This window comes from Neovison vison, chromosome 14 (genome assembly GCF_020171115.1).
Source record: "Neovison vison isolate M4711 chromosome 14, ASM_NN_V1, whole genome shotgun sequence".
Taxonomy (NCBI): Eukaryota; Metazoa; Chordata; class Mammalia; order Carnivora; family Mustelidae; genus Neogale; species Neogale vison.
Genome location: NC_058104.1, coordinates 30009573 through 30029534, shown reverse-complemented (window position 1 = coordinate 30029534; position 19962 = coordinate 30009573). Strand labels below are relative to the sequence as shown.

General features: G+C 44.8%; 1 protein-coding gene across 4 annotated transcripts; it reads left to right on the top strand.

Annotated features, from left to right (window-relative positions):
* On the top strand, positions 1-14054 carry COQ7 (coenzyme Q7, hydroxylase). Of its 4 annotated transcripts, none has more exons than XM_044233245.1 (7): positions 337-478; positions 5391-5569; positions 6795-6909; positions 7656-7795; positions 8475-8543; positions 8964-9042; positions 13349-14054. In XM_044233245.1, the coding sequence occupies exons 1-6, from the start codon at positions 337-339 to the stop codon at positions 9039-9041; spliced, it is 723 nt and encodes a 240-aa protein (XP_044089180.1). In that variant the 3' UTR covers position 9042; positions 13349-14054. The 4 variants fall into 4 exon arrangements, with proteins under 4 accessions (XP_044089182.1, XP_044089180.1, XP_044089181.1 ...); XM_044233246.1 differs by lacking the exon at positions 13349-14054 and adding an exon at positions 9606-9645; XM_044233247.1 differs by lacking the exons at positions 337-478; positions 13349-14054 and adding an exon at positions 1-132 and having other exon boundaries at positions 8964-9173.
* The last annotated feature ends 5908 nt before the right edge of the window (positions 14055-19962 follow it).

Genomic DNA, 19962 nt, shown 5'->3' with positions numbered 1-19962 from the left:
CTGCGCTGAAAGCACGTTTAGCCCGCCTCGCGCAGTGGAGTGGGTATCTTGTCACAGCAATGGGCTGCGCCGCGGAGGCGGCGGGTCGCTCCCTGTGGCAGCTGCGCACGGGCGCCCTGCGGCCGTACTCAGGTAAAGTAGGAGGACGGCCGCGGCCGCGCGCTCAGCCGGCGGTCCAGGGAATTTGAGCATGTGGCCTGCACTGGAGAGGTCACGGGGGGTGGGGGGGGGAGGGCAGACGTTCATAGACATCATAAGGCTGCGACGGAGAGCGACTCCGGGGCGTGAACCTTGGGGCGCTGATAGGCGGGGCGGGAACTGTACTGCGTAGGGAGAATGCGGGGTGGGAGGGGCGTGGCGTTCAGCAGGGACGCTCTGAAATGTCCTCTCAGGGTCGGCGTGTTGTGGAATGACGTAATGTTACACCTGTACCGGGCCGTCTCTGCAGGTGGTGGTCGGCATTCCAGGCTGAGTACAGGTGGCGACCTTGAACGTTAGGTGCCCTGCGGGTGTTATTCTAGCCTTCGCTCAGGCTGCCTCAGGCACGGTGTGTTCATGAGACCAGAGGCGTGGGCTTGTTAGAAGTGCCGGTATTAAGGAGGGCACTTAATGCGTGGAGCACTGGGTGTGGTGCAAAAACAATGAATACTGTTACGCTGAAAAGAAATTTGAAAAAAATTCACTTGATATATAAATTTTGCATATATATATCATTAATAGAAAACTCTGGAAGCACATGACTTATTTTAAAAACTGCTCAGTAGAAACTACCCAATCCTCCAAACCTAAAATAATCACGAAATAGATTTTGAGCTTTTGAAACTGCATATTATTATATAATTAATAAATAATTAACGGGGGGGGGGGAGAAGTGCAGGGTCAAAGGTCCCACCCCTGACTTACACGATCGCTTTGTCTGCATTTTACCGAGACCTTCGAATGACTTGCATGAATTTTGAGAAGCACCAGGGTGTGGAAGCATGTAGAAGTATAGTAATTGGGATAGGGAGATGGGTCCTTCTCCCATTCCCTGGTCCTTCTATCCTTTTTTCATCAGAGCTGCATCAGAAAATTGTTGTGAGGTCATTTTCTCCAAAAGTTAAAGCATTCCTGAACCACCTAAAGATTTTCGCCTTTTAGAAATAACCACTTGTGCTTTTGATTACTAAATGTGCTTTTTCTGCAGCCGTGTTCCATTTTTAAATTAAATAATTTCAGAGAAATTAAATCCTCATGGTAAAAGCGGAAAACCAGTATTGCTGGCCCCTAATAGAGTAATTTTTTTTTTAAAGGTGCTGAAAACAAATTAGTAAATTGTGTTAGATTGTCTACCAAGGCCTGAACCCCAAACCGTCTTTATGGTTAAAAAAAGGGGGGGGCGGGGGGAGGGAGATTAGCAAGTATTAGGAAGGTATTTATTAACTGAGACATTCTCTTTAATGATATTAGAGGAATTGAGAAAGATTTAAAAGAGAGTAACTCTAACTACATGGGTGTATTTAATGCATGTTTATAAACCACTTAAGATCTTCCCATATACCAATTAAAATCTAGGTATCATCATTGTTAGGTGTTTCACAGTTTGGGAAAGCAATAACGTAAAATGATGTATTTGAGAGCTTCAAGCACTGGCCTCAACTTTATTTTACTCAAATTTAAAATGTGTGACAGTGCAGGGAAAACTCAGAGGATTGTTAAACGTGACTTAATGTTCCTTTGTTGAGCCAATGAGCATAGCAGATTAAGAATCATTCTTTTTCATTTATAAAGTTACTTTGCTTCCTGTATCTCGTTTTATCTTTATGATGACTAAGAAAGGTGTTACTATTATGTATTTCCTTAAAAACGAAATAACCTGATTATTATTGCCAATTTTATTTGTAAGTAATGGTGATTCTGATTTGTCCAAGGTTACTGTTAGAGAAAAGAAACACATTAAGTAATCAGTAATCTCTGCCTCCACTGTGGGGCTTAAACACAACCCCAAGATTAAGAGGCTCATGCTCTACTGACTGAGTAAGCCAGATGCCCCAACCATCCCATACTTTTTAAAGACACCGTGCAGAGATCATGAAAAGGTAAATGGCATCCATTTCAAGACCCAATCTTCCACACATCCCACAAAAAAATCACTTATTAGGTGCCGGAATCTGGAAAAGTGGTGGCAGTGCTAGGGAACTGTGTAGTATTTTTTTTTTCCTTTTCAGATTTTATTTATTCATTTGAGAGAGAGCATGAGTGGGAGAGAACCAGAGGAAAAATCAAACTCCCCACTGAGCAGGGGGCCAAATGTGGGGCTTGATCCCAGGACCTAAAGATCATGATCTAAGCTGAAGGCAGGTGCTTAACCATCTGAGCCACCCAGGTGCCCCCATAGTATGTTTTTAATAGAAATACAGTTCTGCCCATTAGAAGCTGTGTATTTGAACTCATCCTGTGTCCTCAGCCCTTTGCTATTTCCCCTTAAACGTTGTGTTTGTTTGTTTGTTTGTTTTAATGAGTACCTGGTTGTCTTTCCCATTAACATGTTTTGAGATGGGAGTAACAAACGAAAGAAGAAGCATGCAAGATTATCTTGAGAAATAGGGCCAGCTCATCATTTTCAGTTTCAATTTGTAGGAGTCCTCTTTCTGCAAGGAGGCCAGGTTAGTGGGAGCACAGGTCCTTGGAGTTGGAGGCAACAACTTGGGACAGGCTACCTTGCCTTTGTCAAATGTGCCAAATTGTTCTCCATATAAAAACATGGTCATGGGACGCCTGGGTGGCTCAGTTGGTTGGACGACTGCCTTCGGCTCAGGGCGTGATCCTGGAGTCCCGGGATCGAGTCCCACATCGGGCTCCCACCAGCTCCATGGGGAGTCTGCTTCGCTCTCTGACCTTCTCCTAGCTCATGCTCTCTCTCACTGTCTCTCTCTCTCTCAAATAAATAAATAAAATCTTTAAAAAAAAAAAAACCAAAAAAAAACATGGTCATGACCAGAGTGACCTGCTGTGTTATGGCACAGATCTGAGTGGTACATTATACCTAGCAGAACTTGGACTCCATCCAGTTGTTGGTGTCCATCTCCTGGATTCCATCAGTTTCTTTTCTTTTCTTTTTTTTTTAAAGATTGTATATACTTATTTGACAGAAGAGAGAGAGAGAGACAGTAAGAGAGGGAACACAAGCAAGGGGAGTGGGAGAAGGAGAAGCAGGCTTCCCACCAAGCAAGGAACCTGCCGACAAGGATCCAGATGTGGGGCTTGATTCCAGGACCTGAGCCGAAGGCAGACATTCAACGACTGAGCCATCCAGGTCCCTCTCCGTCAATTTCTTGAATCAGATATTTTCAGTGAGATGGAGCAGGTCATAGAGAGGAATGGCTCAAAGCTAGGTCACCATATTTCAGACCCCCATGTCCATGCTCCTTTGTTTAGTGAGGCATTTAAAACCCTGGTTGAACCTGGTCGAAAAGTTCAAATTTTATCCAGCCTGTCCCATCACCTCGTGTCCGAAGCACGCAAGCCTTTTAATGAAAACCCTACAGATGTACTCAAAGTGAAGTTTTCCACACATTTTCAGGGTGTAGAAGTTAGGTTAAATGAAAAGAAGTCTGTATTAAAGATCTGGTAGTCATGCTTAAGAGTCTTGAAACACATCTCAGGGTGATACCAACACACGTCACAATTCACATTACAAACTGACTGGCCTCGCAGGATCTCTGTTTTCAGATCTGCTTAATGAGCTGATAACCCCTTATATACCTAAACACATTGTAAAACTCTTAGGGGAAAAACTCTGGAGATGCCTTAATGCAAATCTCAGAGAATACAATCAAGGTGTTACTACTAGGAAATTTTTTAAAAGACAAAATTTAATCCATCCTGAAGAATTTACATTTTGAAGAGAGGAGTTGAGGGGCACCTGTGTGGCTCAGTTGGTTAAGCCGCTGCCTTCCGCTCGGGTCATGATCTCAGGGTCCTGGGATTGAGTCCCACATGGGCTCTCTGCTCAGCAGGGAGCCTGCTTCCTCCTCTCTCTCTCTCTGCCTGCCTCTCTGCCTACTTGTGATCTCTCTCTGTCAAATAAATAAAATCTTTAAAAAAAAAAAAAAAAAAAGAGAGAGGAGTTGAGTTGAATTGATAATGTACCATAACAATATCAAACCTAAGCTCTAAGGTTTATTCACCAAATCACATGCTCCAGGCGTTTTGAGAGAAAAATCTGTGGTTCTCAACCTTGGCTGCAGAAAAGATTCGTGCACAGAGCTTTTAAAAAATCCACCACAAGATCGAATGGGGAGGAGCATCCTGGTTTTGAAAGCTCCCTAGGAGGTTTGGTGCAGCCAAGGGTGGGAACAAAGCAGGCCTGGAGGGTAGGTCAACCGGAGAACCCTGCTCTTCTAGAGGCCCCGTGTCTCACTGCCACGTCAGCTGCCTGCTGAAAAGCCAGGTTCAGTATTTCCAGATCTTTTTATGCTTCATGTGAAGCCAGAAATCCAGATCTTTAGGTAAAATATAGGTTTTAAGTGTTGGTAATTCACTTTTTTTTTTTTTTAAGATTTTATTTATTTGACAGAGAGAGATCACAAGTAGGCAGAGAGGCAGGCAGAGAGAGAGAGGAGGAAGCAGGCTCCCTGCTGAGCAGAGAGCCCGATGTGGGACTCGATCCCAGGACCCTGAGATCCTGACCCGAGCCGAAGGCAGCGGCTTAACCCACTGAGCCACCCAGGTGCCCCGGTAACTAATGAACTTTTTAAAAAGGTGGGGTGTGCCTGGCCGGCTCAGATAGTAGAACATGTGTTTCTTGATCTCAGGGTCATGAGTTCAAGCCCCATGTTGGGTGTAGAGCCTACTTTATTTATTTATTTTTTTAATTTTCGATTTTTAAAAGATTATTTATTTATTTAACAGAAAGAGAGAGAGAGTAGGAGAGCACCAGCAGGGGCAGTGGCAGAGGGAGAGGGAGAAACAGGCTCCTGGCTGAGCAGGGACCCTGATGTGAGGCTCCACACAACCAACTGTGTGCCACCCAGGTGCCCTGCAGATAGCTTGGTTTAAAAACAAAACAGGGGCGCCTGAGTGGCTCAGTGGGTTAAAGCCTCTGCCTTTGGCTCAGGTCATGATCCCAGAGTCCTGGGATTGAGCCCTGCATTAGGCTTTCTGCTTGGCGGGGAGCCTGCCTCCCCCTTTCTCTGCCTGCTTCTCTGCATACTTGTGATCTCTGTCTGTTAAAAACAACAACAACAAAAAAAACAAAAAACACTGCAGGTTAAACAATACATTTATGGGCATATATCATACTTATGGTATCTCATCTGTGACCTTTGTTCTGAGGTGCCCCTTTCTTCCTGTAGAAGGAGACATCTCTTTTACCTGAGAGTAATAAAGAATAAACATTTGCATTGCAGCTTATGGAAGAAGAATCAGTGTCCGGTTTTCCAGTTCAGGAATGACCTTAGACAGTATCAGTCGGGCAGCTGTGGATCGAATAATCCGGGTGGATCACGCAGGTGAATATGGAGCGAACCGAATCTATGCAGGACAGATGGCCGTCCTGGGCCGGACCAGTGTCGGGCCAGTCATTCAGGTGGGTACTTCATTGTCCCTCTCAGCCTGGTCTTACTGAGCAACGTGGGGATCCAAAGGCCTTAGAGTCATGAATCACATTACGTTATGCATTTTCAAGGGAAAGCAAAAATTGCCTATCAGGGTGGGAGCCTGGAGTGAAAAGTATATTATTCTTTTTATGTTATAAAGTACAGACAGACATGTAGTACATAAACGGATATGTGGTATATATGAGGTACTAAAATTTCATCGTGTTGTGGGGTAAAAATGGTTAAGAGTCATTGCATTAGGTGAGAGCACCTGTTGCGGAGAGGGTGTGATCCTGTCCCCAGCGGGGAGATTTTATATCTTAATACTGAGAAGCAGAGGGAGGGGGCTGGACTTTGTAATCATAAGGACCCAGGTTCACATTCCAGCTTGCTTCCACCTCCTACCTGTGTGACTGACCTTGGGGAAGTGACGTGACCTCTCTGTGTCTCCATTTCCATGTCCATACCTACAAAATGAGCTAATAACATCTATCTCATTGGGTTTTGGTGAGGAATAAATGAAGTGGCATAGAGCAGCTAATACCATGTCCGGCGCGCAGTAGACCCTCAGTACAAGTCAGCTTGCCTGCTCTGAGTTCTCGGACAAGTTCCTTAGCCTCTCTGTGCCTCACTTCCTCTATCTGTATAATGGGGATGGTAACAATAGTACTTTGTGCCGATTAAATGAGTTGCCTTCTTAAAGCTGTTTGACGGCGCCTGGCACTTAGGAGTGCATGTAAGTATTAGCTCTTTTATCTGTATCCCCTTTTCCTTTGATGTAAATGATACTTGCTTTCTAGCAGTTGAGAAGGCAATGACACAACAGGTGATACGCTGTCCTCCTGAAGTCGGAGTGGGCTGAACATCTCATTTCTCATCAATGTGGGCCTTGTCCCTTAATAGGCTGTGCAGGTCCGAGAATTTCTGCTGGAACCAAGGTTTGGGCCCACTTAATGGGAACTGAGAGAGAGGCTCTTCTCTTGGTTTGTTGGCACTCTCTGTATCCACAGTGCTTTTTAGTCTGATGTTTTGTTTTTTCCCTCCAGTGATTCAAGGGGAATGGGGGAAATAGCAGTTCTCATTTATTCGTTCCATTTCCACTTTGCTTCCTTTTCCCGCCGTGGACAGGGCATGTCGCTTGCCTGGTATACAGCACGTGGCCTCCATGTGATGCTCCAATGTCTTTACTGGTTTGTTTTTTTTTTTTTTTTACAGAAAATGTGGGATCAAGAAAAGGATCACTTGAAAAAGTTCAACGAGTTGTTGGTTGCTTTCAGGGTGCGGCCGACGATTCTGATGCCCTTTTGGAATGTGGCAGGGTTTGCACTGGGTATGTGTCTGTCCAGAAGAGCTTACGTGAGCTTAGGGGTCTGGCACAATTAAATTGTTAAAGTACCGATTCCATAATTCTTTTTATGTTCTCTTACAATCTTATTTCCTTAGTCTTTTTAAAAGCTAAATGGACTTTTATTTTTTTTTCTTAAATTTATTTAAATATTTATTTATTTAAATCAGTACTTTTATAAATAGAAGGCACAGTAAAAACAAATACAACAGAGGAGGGAAAAAAAGAGCAATTCAGGTGTGGCCAAGTGATAATCCCTGACAAAGGTTCTAAACCTGAGATAGCACGCTTTTAAAAAAGAGAGAAGAGTAAATGTTAAAAGAGAATCAAAGACACACTCACCCCAAATGAAGACTCTCTTCTTGCCATAAGCAGAAGGTTCGGAAGAGCCCTGAAAAGAGAATAGTATTCCTATTCTGTGATTCAGGATTTCACCTCCTGACCTGGCACACCTAACACAGAGGTTCTCACGGAGGTAGGTTGCTCCTAAGGATACTTGGCAGTGTCTGGAGACATTTTTGGTTGTCACAACCAGGGCTTCTGCTGGCATGTAGTAGGTAGAGGCCAGGGGTGCTGCCAAGTGGCCTACGATGCCCAGGACGGCCCCCACAAGGAATTATCCAGCCCCAGAGCCTATAGTGTCGAGGTTGATGAACCCCGACCTGACATGATCTCCCTCCGTAGTGTGGTATTTGGCCCATCCTTTCCTGCTCTGGATTTGACCGTTCCAGGTGCGGGAACCGCCCTGCTTGGGAAGGAGGGAGCAATGGCCTGCACTGTGGCTGTGGAAGAGTCCATAGCACATCACTATAACAACCAGATCAGGACGCTGATGGAGAAGGAACCTGAAAAATACACGGAACTTCTTCAGGTATTTGAATATACTCTGGAAAGAGGCCAATAAGGGAGAAAAGGGTAGGTATGCAACTTAATAAGAAGGAAAAAAATAGAAGGGAATGACAGGCCATAGAAACCTGGGACAGTGCCTCATTCTTAAGGCAGGAAGAACAGAAAGCCAAAGCCATGGGCACTGGTCACGGCTGTGACCCAGCCCTGTCTCCGGCAGACTTGGGACCAGAAGCTGTGTCTCCTGAGCCCATGCTTTTATTCTCCACTTCTGGGTCATCGATAGCTGCTCAGCAAATGCAAGCACAGACTCTTCAGATTAAATAAATGAGCTAACGGGTATCTTCAGGCAGTTTTCTACAGCAGATAAGGGAACTTCAATTTTTTTTTAAGTCTAAGTTTGGGGTTGGTAAAACCCGGTCTGGAGCAGACCACCTGTTTCTCTAAATTGTTTTGTTGGAACAGCGCCGTACCCATCTGCTTACATGTCTGTGGCTGCTGTTCCCCATATACTGGCAGCGTTGAGTAGTTGTGAAGAGAACCATACAGCCTGTGGAGTTTGGAGTACTGACTCTCTGACCCTTTATAGGAAAAGTTTGCCTACCCCTGTCTTAGGCAGTAATAGGGGCTTTAGCCTCCAGAAGAAGACGGGACAGTGGGAGAGTTGGATGTTGACTTGCTCTGATTTCTCTGTATTTAACCAGGTGATAAAGAAATTTCGGGATGAAGAGCTGGAGCACCATGACATAGGCCTTGAACATGATGCACAACTGGTAGGGGACCTCCCTTTACTATTTGCTGGTGGTGCTTTGAATACCTTATTAGGAAGATTAAGGGGCGGGAGGGTTTTTGTTTCCAGAGAAATAGATTTCAAAGTAATCACCCAAGAAAGCAAACCAATATACGTCTTTGACAGAAAGGCAAGCAAATCCGTGCTCCCCACTCGGAATCTTATTTCCCCCTTCCTCCCTCATCATCTCCCCTGGCAGCTTCTTCCCCCTTACTGATGAGAAACTAGGTGATTCAGATGTTCTGGCAGTTATGGAACCATCCCAACCTTGTGAATTAAAAGAGTCTGTTAGATCTTACATGTTACCTAGAGCATTCCAGCCCAGCCATACCAGGCCATGTCTTACTGCTACCAGTGAACATAGAACATATTTCTTTCGTTTGCTTATTGTCATTTTTAACAGGCTCCAGCATACACCGTCTTGAAGAGCCTCATCCAGGCCGGATGCAGCATGGCGATATATTTATCAGAAAGATTTTAAAGTATGTCCATTTCCCCTGTTTATAAAGGATGACAGTGACTAAATGAGTAGTGTTGGCAGAAAAGGAAATGTGCAATTATTGTTATGTGAATTTTGTTAATAAACTTTAAGAGGTTTTTGTTTTTTCATTAATAAAACTCTCTAGTGTTGATTTTTTTTTTCCTGTGCTGCCTTATGCCAGAAGGCCGATTGTTCACCAAGTTCCAGTTACAACAGACGAAGCCCGTGCTTGTTTGGTCCATGGTTAATTTTTTTGTAAAACATCAAGAATGAATCGTTAAGAAAATAATGGAAATCTTTTTTTTTTTTTTTTTTAATCTTGGAGAAAGAAAAAGTGTGAGAAATGTGCATGTGTTTCGGGGTGGGGGGGCAGGAGGAGAGAATCTCCAAGCAGACTCCTGGCTGAGCTCAGAGTGAGGCTTTATCTCAGGATCCTGAGATCATGACCTGAGCCGAAACCAAGAGTCTGACGCTCAACCAACTGAGCCACCTAAGTGCCCCCAAAATAACAGAAATCTTTTTTTTTTAAAGATTTTTATTTTTTTTATTTTATTTGACATACAGAGATCACGAGCAGGCAGAACAGCAGGCAGAGAGAGAGAGAGAGGAGGAAGCAGGCCTCCTGCAGAGCAGAGAGCCCAACGTGGGGCCCGATCCCAGGACCCTGAGAACATGACCCGAGCCGAAGGCAGAGGCCTCAACCCACTGAACCACCCAGGCGCCCCAACAGAAATTTTAAGAATAAAAATTTTGAGTTCACTTATAACCAAAGGTAATTTAAAACACGAGGTTGTTGAAGATCGACAAAGCCAGACTGTCAAATCCTTCAATGGAGTGGAAGACTGTCATTGTTTTCAGTGGCCTCCGTAGCTGTTCCTTCTCTCCTCTGGATTTCAACATACCAGAGGGTTCCACGGTGTGGTTCTTGGCCCTGTTCTCTCATCTTTTTCTTGGTATCCCATCCGGCCTTGTGGCTCATTCCTCCACATTCCTATTTCAGCCTAGCTTTCTATTTCCAAATATCCTGCTGTCTACCCAGCCCCTCCACTTGAACATCAGGGAGAACCTCAAGCTCCTCTTCCCTCTCCCATCCTGATGCCCTACTGGCCAGCCTTCCTCATCATAGTTAATAGCAACTCCATCCTTCTGTTCCTCAGGCCCAAATCTCTGGACTCACCTTTGACACCTACCTAAATCCCTCCCCTATCTGGTCACCCGGGATATCCTACAGGCTCTGCCAAAACCTGGATTATTTTAGAAGCCTCTTTACTATTCTTCTGGCCTTCCCCTGTCCTCCCACAATCCGTGCTCAACCCAGCAGCCACAGTGGTCCTTTGAACTGTAAGCCCGGCCATGTTCCTGCTCAGCTCAGAACCCCTCAGTGGCCTTTCCCAGTTCCCTCAGCATCAAAGTCAAAAGTCCCTTAAAAGCGTTTCTAAGAACCTGTGTGATCTGGCCCTCTGACCGCTTCCCCCCTCCTCGGTCTGCTGCAGCCACACTGGCCTCCTTGCCGTGTCTCAAAATACCGGCACTCTCTTGTCTCAGGGCCTTTGCAATGGCTGTTTTCTCTCTCCCCGCAGTGTTCCTTCCCAGACAGGCACATGGCCACATCCCTCACCAATTCTCAAACTTTTGACCACCTTTTTCAGAATTGCAAACCCCACCCCACTCATGCATCATGCCATGTGCTCAGCTCCTCCATTTCTTTCCCCACAACACTTAACCACCTTCTGGCATCTTATATGATGTACTTACTTGGTTTTTGTCTGTTTCTCCCTGCAAGACTATAAACTCTGTAGGGCAGGAATTGGCACATAGTCATCAAGGGGATTCAATGAAGAAATAGCTCTCCCTTGTTCACAGTCATTTTTATATAACTAGTAATTCAAGACTACTCCATGTGCTTCTCTGCAAAATTCAGTAGAGATTTATTGAAAAGATGCTACCAAGTCAGGCTGGGCCCCTGGGTTCTGGTTTCTGTAGAGTATGCTTTACTATAAAACTCAAAGCCTGCCCAAGAGAGGGGGAAAATGCTACCAAGAAACCAAAAAAAGCCATTCTCTGTGCTTCTTTCTGATGACTTAAGAAAACAAAACAACAACAGCAACAACAAAAAACCAGGCTGGACATCCCCATGCAAAAGAATGAATTTGGACCCTTAAAAGCTTTTACAAGAATTAACTCAAATGGATTAAAAATATAAATGGTAATGCCAAAGCCCTAAAACTCTTAGAAGATGCAAGGGTAAGTTTGGTGACCTTGGATGAGACAACGGTTTCCTAGATATGACACCAAAAGTACAGGCAACAAAAGAGAAAAACACGGATTGGATTTAATCAGAATAAAAACTACTGTGCTTTTCAAGAAGGGAAAAGACAACCCAGAGAATGGGCGAGAATGTTTGCACATCATAGATGTGATAAGGGATTTGTACTGAGAGTATATAAAGAACTCTCGTGACTCAACAATAAAATAGGCCAGTTAAAAACAGGCAAAGGGTTTGAATAGATGTGTCTCCAAAGAAGATGTACCCATGGCCAATAAGCATTTGAAATGAATGCATAGAAACATTCGTCTTTAGGAAAAACCTCAATGAGGTAACACTTTGCCCACAAGTATGGCTGTACTCAAAGTAGAAAATGATGTGTTGGCAAGGGTGTAGAGGTACTAGGTCCTCATGACTGCTGGTGGGAACATAAAACGGTGCAGCCCATTTGGAAAACAGTCTGGCAGTTTCTCAGTCAGTTAAATACAGTTACCATATGATGCAGTAACTCCTCTCCTAGGTGTAAACCCCAAAGAAATGAAAACAAGAGTTCAAATAAATACAGATATATGAAAGTTCATAACAACATTATTTATAATAGCCATAAAGTGGAACCAATCCAAATGTCTGTCAGCTGATTAGCAGATAAAATATAGCATATCTATACCATGGGATATTATATAGTCAAAAAAAAAAAAAAAAGGAAGGAAGTACTGATAAGTGCTACAGCATTGATAAACCTTAAAAATGTGATGTTTGGACACAAAGCTTCAAAACCGAAGATGAAAATGCTGGAAATGGATGGTGGTGGTCGTTGTCCAATGACGTGAATGTACTTAATGCCACTGACCTCTACACAAAAAACGATTAAATGGGAATTGTTAAATTGTTTAAAAAAAAAAATTGCTGGGACATCTGGGTGGCTCAGTGGGTTAAATCCTTTGCCTTTGGCTCGGGTCATGGTCTCAGGGTCCTGGGATCAAGCCCCGCATCAGGCTCTCTGCTCAGCGGGGAGCCTGCTTCTCCCCTCTCTGTCTCTGCCTGCCTCTCTGCCTACTTGTGATCTCTGTCAAATAAATAAATAAATAATCTTCTTTCAAAAAAAAAATGCTAAGTGAAGGAAGCCAGACAAAAAAGGCCACATACTGTATGAGTCCGTGTATATGAAATGTCCAGAAGAGGCGAATCCGTAGAGACAGAAAACAGACTAGTGGTTCCCTATGGCTGTAAGGAATGGGGGGCAATGGGAGTAACTGCTAATGAACACAGTTACAGTTACTTTTTGGGGTGATGAATGTTTTAGAATTAGCTGGCGGTAATGGTTGCACAACCATTAGAAAAAAAAAAAACACGGAATCGTACACTTGAAAATGACGATTTTTATGGCATGTGAATCATAGCAATAAAAAAATACAGGATTGGGACGCCTAGGTGGCTTAGTTGGTTAGGCCACTGCCTTCGGCTCACGTCGTGATCCGGGGTTCTGAGATCAAGTCCTGCATCAGGCTCCTTGCTCGGAGGGGAGCCTGCTTCTCTCTCCACCTCTACCTGCCACTCTGCCTGCTTGTGCGCTCGCTCGCTCTCTTTCTCTCTGACAAATAAATAAATAAAATCTTTAAAAAAAATACAGGATTTATACTTTTATCCTGCATTGAAAGTAAATTTTGATCCTATCTATTGAATAGGGAAACGATTTTTTTAAACATGTCACCCTTCAAATCAGCAAAGCATGTCAGAGCCTTGATCTTCTGAGATGCTGGTTCTGTTTCTTGCCCTCCGATATCAAAGCTAATTTTGTAAGTGGTGCAGCCAGGAATCTTAGTCATATAAAGACATTTTGTACAATACTTATTAAAAGCCCAGATTCCTTGCTGTTTGTTTAGCACCCCCTTCAGAATTGCTGGCTGATGGTTTATGCTTCTGAGAGCTTCCAGAACAAGACCAGAGAGATTTTCTGAATCCCCCTGTGGTTGTTTTTAATTCCATTACAGCTTGTCCTCGTGTATTAACAAGGTAATCCTGTCTTTCCCTTACTTTACAGCTCTGACCTTTCAGGGGAAATGTGATTTTAAAATTGGACACCATCCAAAGATGATGCCAGGAGAACAAAGGATGTTATTTTGCAAGCAGCATAGTTCCAAAGAGGCAACCCAAGGTACAGTTCTTTGCATGTATTTGATTCTCTTGCTACTCAAAGCATCGTCCACAGACCACCTGACAGCATGTGAGAAATACAAAACTCGGACCTCCTCCCCAGACCTTCTGAAACAGAATCTGCATTTTTAACAAGATGTGGTCGTTTTAGACTCTGTCCCCACATTCCTTGATACTCCTCTTTGCGGGAGCCCAATTCCCCTTGCCTTGAGTGTGGGCTGTGCACTTGGTGACTTGTTTCTCACCAGTGGTAGAAATGATGGAGTGTGACCGCCCAGGCTGCCAGCTCATAAAAGACTATTTCAGCTTTCACCTCTCTCTCTGGGATCACTCAGTCTAGGGAAAGCCCACTGCCGTGTGGTAAGAACGCTCCAGTGGTTAATCTGTAGAGAGGATCACAGGGCGAAGAGCTGAGACCATCTGCCAGTAACCATGTATGGGCACCATCTGGGGAGAGAAGCCTTTAGCCCCAGTCCTGCCGACATCCTGTCGGCAACCTCACGAGAGACCCGGAGCCAGGATCACCCAGGTAAACCACTCTGTCCTGACTGTCAGCAGCTACTTTTGATAATAAATGCTTATTGTTTTCCGCTGCTGAGTTTTGGGGTGATTTGCTATCCAGTAACAATTAACCAACACACAACACGTCCATGTGATTTGGGAGCACATCAGTGCGACAAGCTGACCTAGACCATGAACTCCTGGACAGCAGAGGCCGTTTTAGTCATTTGCATACCTTCTGAGCTTAGCACAGCACCTCACACTTAGTAAATTTTTGCTGGACCAAATATAAGGTTAAATTGCCCTGTTTTGGGCGCCTGGGTGGCTCAGTGGGTTAAGCCTCTGCCTTCAGCTCAGGTCATGATCTCAGGGTCCTGGGATCGAGTACCGCATTGGGCTTTCTGCTCGGCAGGAAGCCTGCTTCCCTCTCTCTCTCTCTCTCTGCTTGCCTCTCTGCCTACTTGTGATTTCGCTCTGTCAAATAAATAAATAAAATTAAAAAAAAAAATAAAAATAAATAAATTGCCCTGTTTTGTTTTGTTTTTTTAGGAAATGAAAACTTTTTTGTAAAAAATAATGCATACATTCGCATGATGAAATATTCCAACAGTGCTAAAGGGTACAGTGATGAGAAAATCTCTCTGTAGACGCTGTTGCTTATCAGGAAACTGTGACCACCTGCCTTACTTTGTGATTAGCTACTGTCGCATAAGACAGTGCATTGCTTTCTTTCTTTTCCACCTTCACTTCCCAAAGACTTAGTTGCCTCGAAATGAAACAGTATAAACTCCACGTAGGTTTAAGAAACACACAACATACAACACTGCTTCCAAACTTATCTAGAAGTAACCACTATTAATAATTCATTATTAAATGAGTTTTTATTAATAATTATTTAAATTATTTCAATACTTTAATATTATATTATAATCTATAATCTAATATATAATAATATAATTATTAATAATTAATAATTAATAAAATAATAATTATTTAGAGTCTCCAGACTCTTTTTTTTTTTTAAAGATTTTATTTATTTATTTATTTGACAGAGATGACAAGTAGGCAGAGAGGCAGACAGAGAGAGAGAGATCACAAGTAGGCAGAAAGGCAGGCAGAGATAGAGGGGGGAAGCAGGCTCCCCGCTGAGCAGAGAGCCCGATGTAGGACTTGATCCCAGGACCCTGGGATCATGACCTGAGCTGAAGGCAGAGGCTTTAACCCACTGAGTCACCCAGGCGTCCTACCTCTCCAGACTCTTAAAAAAAATCTTTTATCCATACGTGTACACCTCTGGATTCGGATCATTCCCCACATGGGACGTGTGTCTTTGATCTGCAATTTGCATTTTCCTTTTGGTGACCTCTATTGGCCATCTTTCCAGAAAGACAATACCCATAGATTCATCACATTCCTCTGGTTGGCGCAACACTCTTGCATTTCACACCTGAGCCACCAGCCCCACCCAGACGCCACCTCACACCCATCCTACCCTGACTGCTCCCCCCCATCCAGTTCCCACCACAGCCCTTCAGAGCCCCTGCTCTCCCATCCTCCTTTACAGAAACAGTCTGCAGGTGCCGGAGGTGCCAGAGAACCTCGAACTTAACTACCATGCCACTTGGCCTCTAATTTCCTCTCTTCCTCTACCGGTGGACATTTGGGTTATTAATAACACAAAAATTTGGGGACCACTGAATACAGTCTCTGGAATTTTGGGAGTAGAGATCTCTTTGGGGTTCTTAGCCCTTTTAGAGATTCAGTGCTCTTTTAAGAATGTGATAAGAAGTCTGGATCCTCACCCCAGGGCCTTCTTAAGGCCCTCTTTAAAACTTCTCGATCTGGAGAAGAAAATGTGACCTTCCCCAACCCGGGAACAAAAGAAACCTTTCGTCAAAACTGCTCTTTCCTGGCTCTGACAGAGCACAAAGCACTTTCCTGCTGAATATGTTTTCAAAGGTTTAAAAGCCTCCTCTTGCCTTCGGGGACAGGCTTCCTCCCACTCCTGTCTCCCGAAATGGCAGCCCTGCAGGGCTGCGACAGAACAAGACCGGTCCTTTGATCCGGATCATGTAGGAAGACGGGCTCCCGGGCGCGCCAAGGGCAAAGGAAGGTCCTGAGCTTCACGGAGCCCGCCTGCGGCCACCAGAGAGCGTCCTCGCCCTGAGTTCCGAGTCTGGGCCGCCGCAGCCTGCCCTGCTGGTCACCTCCAGACTGTCAGAGGGACAGCGCCTGGTGAACAAGGCGAGGTCAGTACAACGTGTTGTGATAATCGGACCCTAATAATCCCATCACCTGATGGCTGCTGAACGGGAATGGATTCTTAAATTTGCACACTGCAGGAGGCGGAGGGCTTAGCTGGCTGTTGCAGTCTGCACTGGTCCAGACTTGAGAGCGGACTTGAGATTTAACAGAGGGAGGACACATTTTCTTTTTAAGAAAGGGAAAAAAGAGGGGCGCCTGGGTGGCTCAGTGGGTTAAAGCCTCTGCCTTCGGCTCAGGTCATGATCCCAGGGTCCTGGGATCAAGCCCTGCGTCAGGCTCTCTGCTCTGCAGGGAGCTTGCTTCCTCCCCCCTCTCTCTCTGCCTGCCTCTCTGCCTACTTGTGATCTCTCTCTGTCAAATAAATAAAAAATCTTAAAAGAAAAAGAAAAGAAAGGGAGAAAAGAAGACACAGGGGAGGAAGATTGGTCTCTTTCCAGGGGCACCACATGGAGAACATCAGCTTCAGGCACTACGTACGTAGTATCCAAGGGGCTGCACTGAATGTTTACTTATTCACTAGTTCAGGCTGCTCCCTGACACACCGTGCTCACACATACCTTCTTCTGATTCACAGGATTGGCCCTTTTTCTGAGGAAAGCGATTTGCCCTTCTAACTCACTTAAGTGACATCACCCCCCACCCTGTCCCTTATCTCCACACTTCAGCTTCCTGCCCTGGTACTGCATTCTGTCATCGTCCCGCTGTTCCGGGCTTTCCTACCATCTCCCCCACATAGTGTGACCCTGTTAGAGGCAGGGGCTGTTCCCACCCTTCACTGGTCTTCACTGGTCCTCAGCCAATGTCAGATAAACTAAATCTCACTTAAAAAAAAAAAAAAAAAAGCACCCATGTGAACACATAAAATAAAACAAAATGAATTGACACAGTAATCACAAATCATGACAGTCCTCCTGATCCCCACATGAAACACAGCCAGAAGCTGTAGAGGGACCCGCTCCAGTGGAGGCCGGAAGCACAGGAGGGGAAAGGATTCACTGGAGGCAGAACAAAGGAGTTAGAAGCTTAATGGCTACATCGCAAGGAAGGCGCAGGCGGGACCGCAGAGGAAAGGCTGTCTGCAAGGAGGAGGTGGGGGCCTCTAGTTAAAGGGGGAAGTGACGAGTTTGGGGACGTGTGGAAGTCTCCTTTCTTGGTACCTGTGCCTGGTTGTAAGGAGTCCATTGGTCAGCTGGGGCTTATGGATATTTGGAGATGGGTCGCCTACTGAGCCTGTTTGCCTTCAGCCTAGTGATCACTTGGACACTTGGACCTTCCATGGTTTTCCATTGCTCAAGCCTGTTGCCTAAAAGCAGCCTCTACAGAAACTTGTGGATGAAAGTCCAAAGTTGGGAAGGACGGTCAGTCTTGGAGTGTCCTTAAGTCCTCTAGTCCATCTGTATCCTGGACCCGGTGTGAGCCTGGCAGACATTTAACCTGCAACCCTGTTTCAACTCTTTTTCCTCAAAACGCCTTTTATTTATGGCTACTGTGTTTTGTTTTGTTTTGAGGATTTCCCTTCGTGATACTTTCTTCCTTTTTTAAAATCTCAGTTCTATTTCTAGGGTTATACAAAATTTCTAATTCTTATTCCTGGAATATGTAACTGGGCATGCATATCAGAATCAACTCTCGAGATTTAAAAAAAAAAAAAAAAAAATCTGTGGTTGCTCCTGCTCCACCCAATCCTACTGAAACAGAAGCTCCATGGCTGGCCTAAGGGATGAATATATCTTAAAAGTCACGTGGAGCTCTGATGTGCAGGCCTGGCTAAGAATCAATGGTTTCATTCCCCAAGGGCTTTATTTTAAATCTGTCCTGAAAGTGGATGCTTTTCCCCTGCTTTACATTTTATTTTTCTGGGCTGATTGGGACTTCCATTCTGTCCCACTCTCTTCCTGCACTATTTTCTGTTAAGATGTGACTTGTTCCAGTTTTCTCTAGCCCATTCAGTGCCATGACAGCTGGAAACACGTTCCAGACCAAGTTGGCTTCATGGGTTGGAAACAATGGTGAAGAGCAGTGGTTCCCTGTTGTGCTGGGGGCAGGAGGGTGGCGGGAAGAGCAACCTTTGTATGATATTTTCCATGCTTAGCTTCCAACTGGCTTTTTTGAAACAATGAAAAAAATTGTGTTGATATGCCACCTGTTGCATTTGCTTGCTGATGCCATGTGTATTTATGTTTAAATATGACACGGTTATGCAAAGAATAATTATTTCAATCTTTTGATTTTTAGGGAACATATTATTCTAAATACATGGTTATGCAAAGAATAATTATCTAAATCTTTTGATTTTAAGGGAGCATATTATTCTAAGTCCTGCGGAATAGAAAAAAATTAGAATGTGAATTTCATAGTCCTTTTTTTATAGCATTTAAAAGAGACACAAAACATCCTACCTTTGCTGTAATAGGGAGTATTAATTCTGCTAAATGAAAAATCCAGAGGTTTTCTTCAGGTAGGGTTTGATCCAGGAGTTCAAACCAAAAATGTTGTCTCCTCTCTCTCTCTCTCTCTCCTCTCTGCTTTGCACAGTGTCAATATTAGGCTCACAATGACCCCTAGCCCTCAGTGGCTCTCCTTGTGTGTGACAGCAGAATCAGGGCACCACTTCCAACATCACCTGCTAACACTCTTCCATCCACAAGAAAGGTGAGGATCTCTTTCTCTAGCTTCTGCAGAAGAGAGGAAACTTTGATTTCCCAGAATCCACAGCACATACCCCTCCCCCACTCCAGACTCATTTTTCTCCAATCAAGTTGCAGTCCTCACCGTCAGCCAATCACTTTGGGCCCAGGGGATTGTGGAGCTCTCATTGACCAGACTTAGTCACATGGCTGCTCCTGAACCAAGTGGAGTGGAGACAGCTCCACCCAAGCCATATGGGCCAAGAGTAGGGTGAGGGTGGTTCCCACACAGGAAGCCAGAGTTCCCTCACTGGGAGGAGGGAGAACAGATATTGAGCAGGACAAAACGCCAGATGTTCCCTGAGGCCTGGAGGTCATAATGCAGACAGAACCTGAGTGGTTGTAAATGGGGCATTAGGTTTAGGATGGACTGTGGCAGGGAAGACTAATGGGGGAGGGGAGGAAGACATTACTATAGGGTTCCCCTTGGGGGTGGATGAGGACCTGGGTGAGGGCTCTATGATGACAGGCAGCAGAGCACGATGGTCTACACCACCTGGGCTGACCATATCAAGACCACCTCTCCAGAGGAGAAGCAGGATCCATTTTCTGTGTTCAGTGGACTGGGCCACAGAATGCCCAGACATTTGGCCATACAGTATTCTGCGTGTCTTTTTGGTTGAGATTCACATTTGATTGGGTAGACTGAGTAGAGCAGGTTGCCCTCCTAAAAGTGGGTGGGCCTTGTTCCAGTCAGCTGAAGGCCTGGCTAGAACAGAAAGTCTGACTTTCCCAGAAGTAGGAGGGGACTCCTGCCCGACTGCTGGACTGGGACATTAGTCCTTTCCCGACTCAAGACTTCAACTGAAACGTCGGCTCTTTGGTCTTCTGCAGGCTGGAACTGTTCGGTCGACTCTCCTGGGTCTCCAGCTTGCTGACTAGATCTGGGGACTTAACAGTCTCCATACTCACGTGCGTCTCTTTTTCTATATATGTTGATCTTCTTGGTTCTGTTTCTCTGGAGAAGCCTGACTAATACAGGACCCAAAGGAAAGATGAGTCAATGATGAGTTTCAGGCTGATTGACTAGGAACATTCTCAAAATATA